This window comes from Vitis vinifera, chromosome 4 (assembly GCF_030704535.1).
Source record: "Vitis vinifera cultivar Pinot Noir 40024 chromosome 4, ASM3070453v1".
Lineage (NCBI taxonomy): Eukaryota > Viridiplantae > Streptophyta > Magnoliopsida > Vitales > Vitaceae > Vitis > Vitis vinifera.
Genome location: NC_081808.1, coordinates 12071032 through 12072493, shown reverse-complemented (window position 1 = coordinate 12072493; position 1462 = coordinate 12071032). Strand labels below are relative to the sequence as shown.

General features: G+C 38.8%; 1 protein-coding gene across 1 annotated transcript; it reads left to right on the top strand.

Annotated features, from left to right (window-relative positions):
- On the top strand, window positions 1-1208 carry LOC100242814 (protein OXIDATIVE STRESS 3). The gene is made up of 2 exons (XM_002272915.4): window positions 1-610; window positions 701-1208. Exons 1-2 carry the CDS (start codon window positions 339-341, stop codon window positions 984-986), a joined length of 558 nt encoding a protein of 185 aa, XP_002272951.1. The 5' UTR covers window positions 1-338; the 3' UTR covers window positions 987-1208.
- The last annotated feature ends 254 nt before the right edge of the window (window positions 1209-1462 follow it).

The window sequence follows — 1462 nt, the reverse complement described above, 5'->3', positions numbered from 1 at the left end:
AAACCACACCCACTTCGAAAGAAGAGTGCGGCGTGGAAACACATGCCAAGAGTAGTTGTGGGCAATATTTGAAGTTGTGGACAAGGAAAGAGTGAGTGGATAATGTCGAATCTTTAATAGAATGACTTGGCATGACAAGCTTTCTTTTTACTCTTTTTCAATCCATACCCTGTAAAGTGTTGCAGACCACTACTCCTTTTTGCTCACCTACTTATAAATAAATGCACATGGTTGGCACATCATCCGACTATCCTCTGTGTGTGTGGTTCATGATCTTTGGAGTGAGAAAATAGAGAGAGAAACTGCTTGTTTGGTTGGTCGGGAAGTTTGAGATCGTTATGGAAAGAATGTTCGAGTTTTCTTCCTTTTCTGCTTCTTGTTTGAAGGGTAAAGGCGGTATCGGGATGATGGAGGAAGGTGAAATTGATGGGGGTGATTCAGCGTCTTCGTCTGCATCTGAAGTTTCTGTTGGTGTGGGCTCATGTGAATCGGATTCAATGGAGGAATTCACTTCTTCGGCCTCTTCTTCACCCCCATCACAAGATCAGCTTGCACCACCTGCAACCGCTTTGCATGACATGTCTTCTCTTTTTCAGCATCTTCCCTTCAAGTGAGTCTCTCTCTTCTCTGACTCTTCATTAATTTATAAAATCAATAAGAGGAAAAATAGAACAATGGTGGTGAATGTGTGGATTTTCAGGAGGGGTCTATCAAAGTATTACCAAGGGAAATCAGAGTCATTTACATCTTTATCAAACGTGAGATGCTTGGAGGATTTGGCCAAGCCTGAGAACCCTTACAATAAGAAGCTGAAGACCAGCAGAAGCTATGGAGGAGGCTTATCGGAGAAGATCGATGATACCCACAAATCATCCCCTCCAAAACGTCTGCATCCAAGACTCATCTCAAAAAAGGCATCAAGGGGTCGTTGTTCTCAAATGAATTTGAATGCAAAGAGCAGGGTTAATTTCCTGCTGGGAAGCTGACCCCCTATTTCTATTCCTCATACATCTCCAGTCAAACCCCTTTGTTTGCTTGAGAATTCATTCACTCTCAGTAGTTGTCTATGTGGTCATTTTTGTTTAATTGATGTGTTGGACCCAAAAATGAAAAACCCCTTTATTAAAGGGAGTTAGCTCGAGGAAATTGTGAATTTGTGGTGGAAAAAGGAAATACATAGGAAACCGAGTACTCAAATTTTAATTTTACTACTCTTGCAATGAATATAGTAACTCATTTTTTGTAACTCACGGTCACCGGTACCGTATAAATCATGGTTATCTTTATTTGCACAAAAGTCCTCAAAACTCATTCTAATTATTTATTTTGCCTAAATGGTTAAAATGTTGTGAAGTTACTAATTGCTTATTTTGTATAAAAGCTCCATAAATGATTTTAATACAAATTCTAGCCTTAATTTTTTAAATTAAAAGTAATTTTTTTCTGAATCAATCAATAAGAT

What these genes read in the sequence shown, in the direction of transcription:
- LOC100242814 (XM_002272915.4), top strand. Translation starts at nt 339, where the DNA reads ATGGAAAGAATGTTCGAGTTTTCTTCCTTTTCTGCTTCTTGTTTGAAG. An exon ending in TTTCAGCATCTTCCCTTCAA is followed by an intron (nt 611 to 700) that starts GTGAGTCTCTCT and finishes GTGGATTTTCAG; the next exon opens with GAGGGGTCTATCAAAGTATT.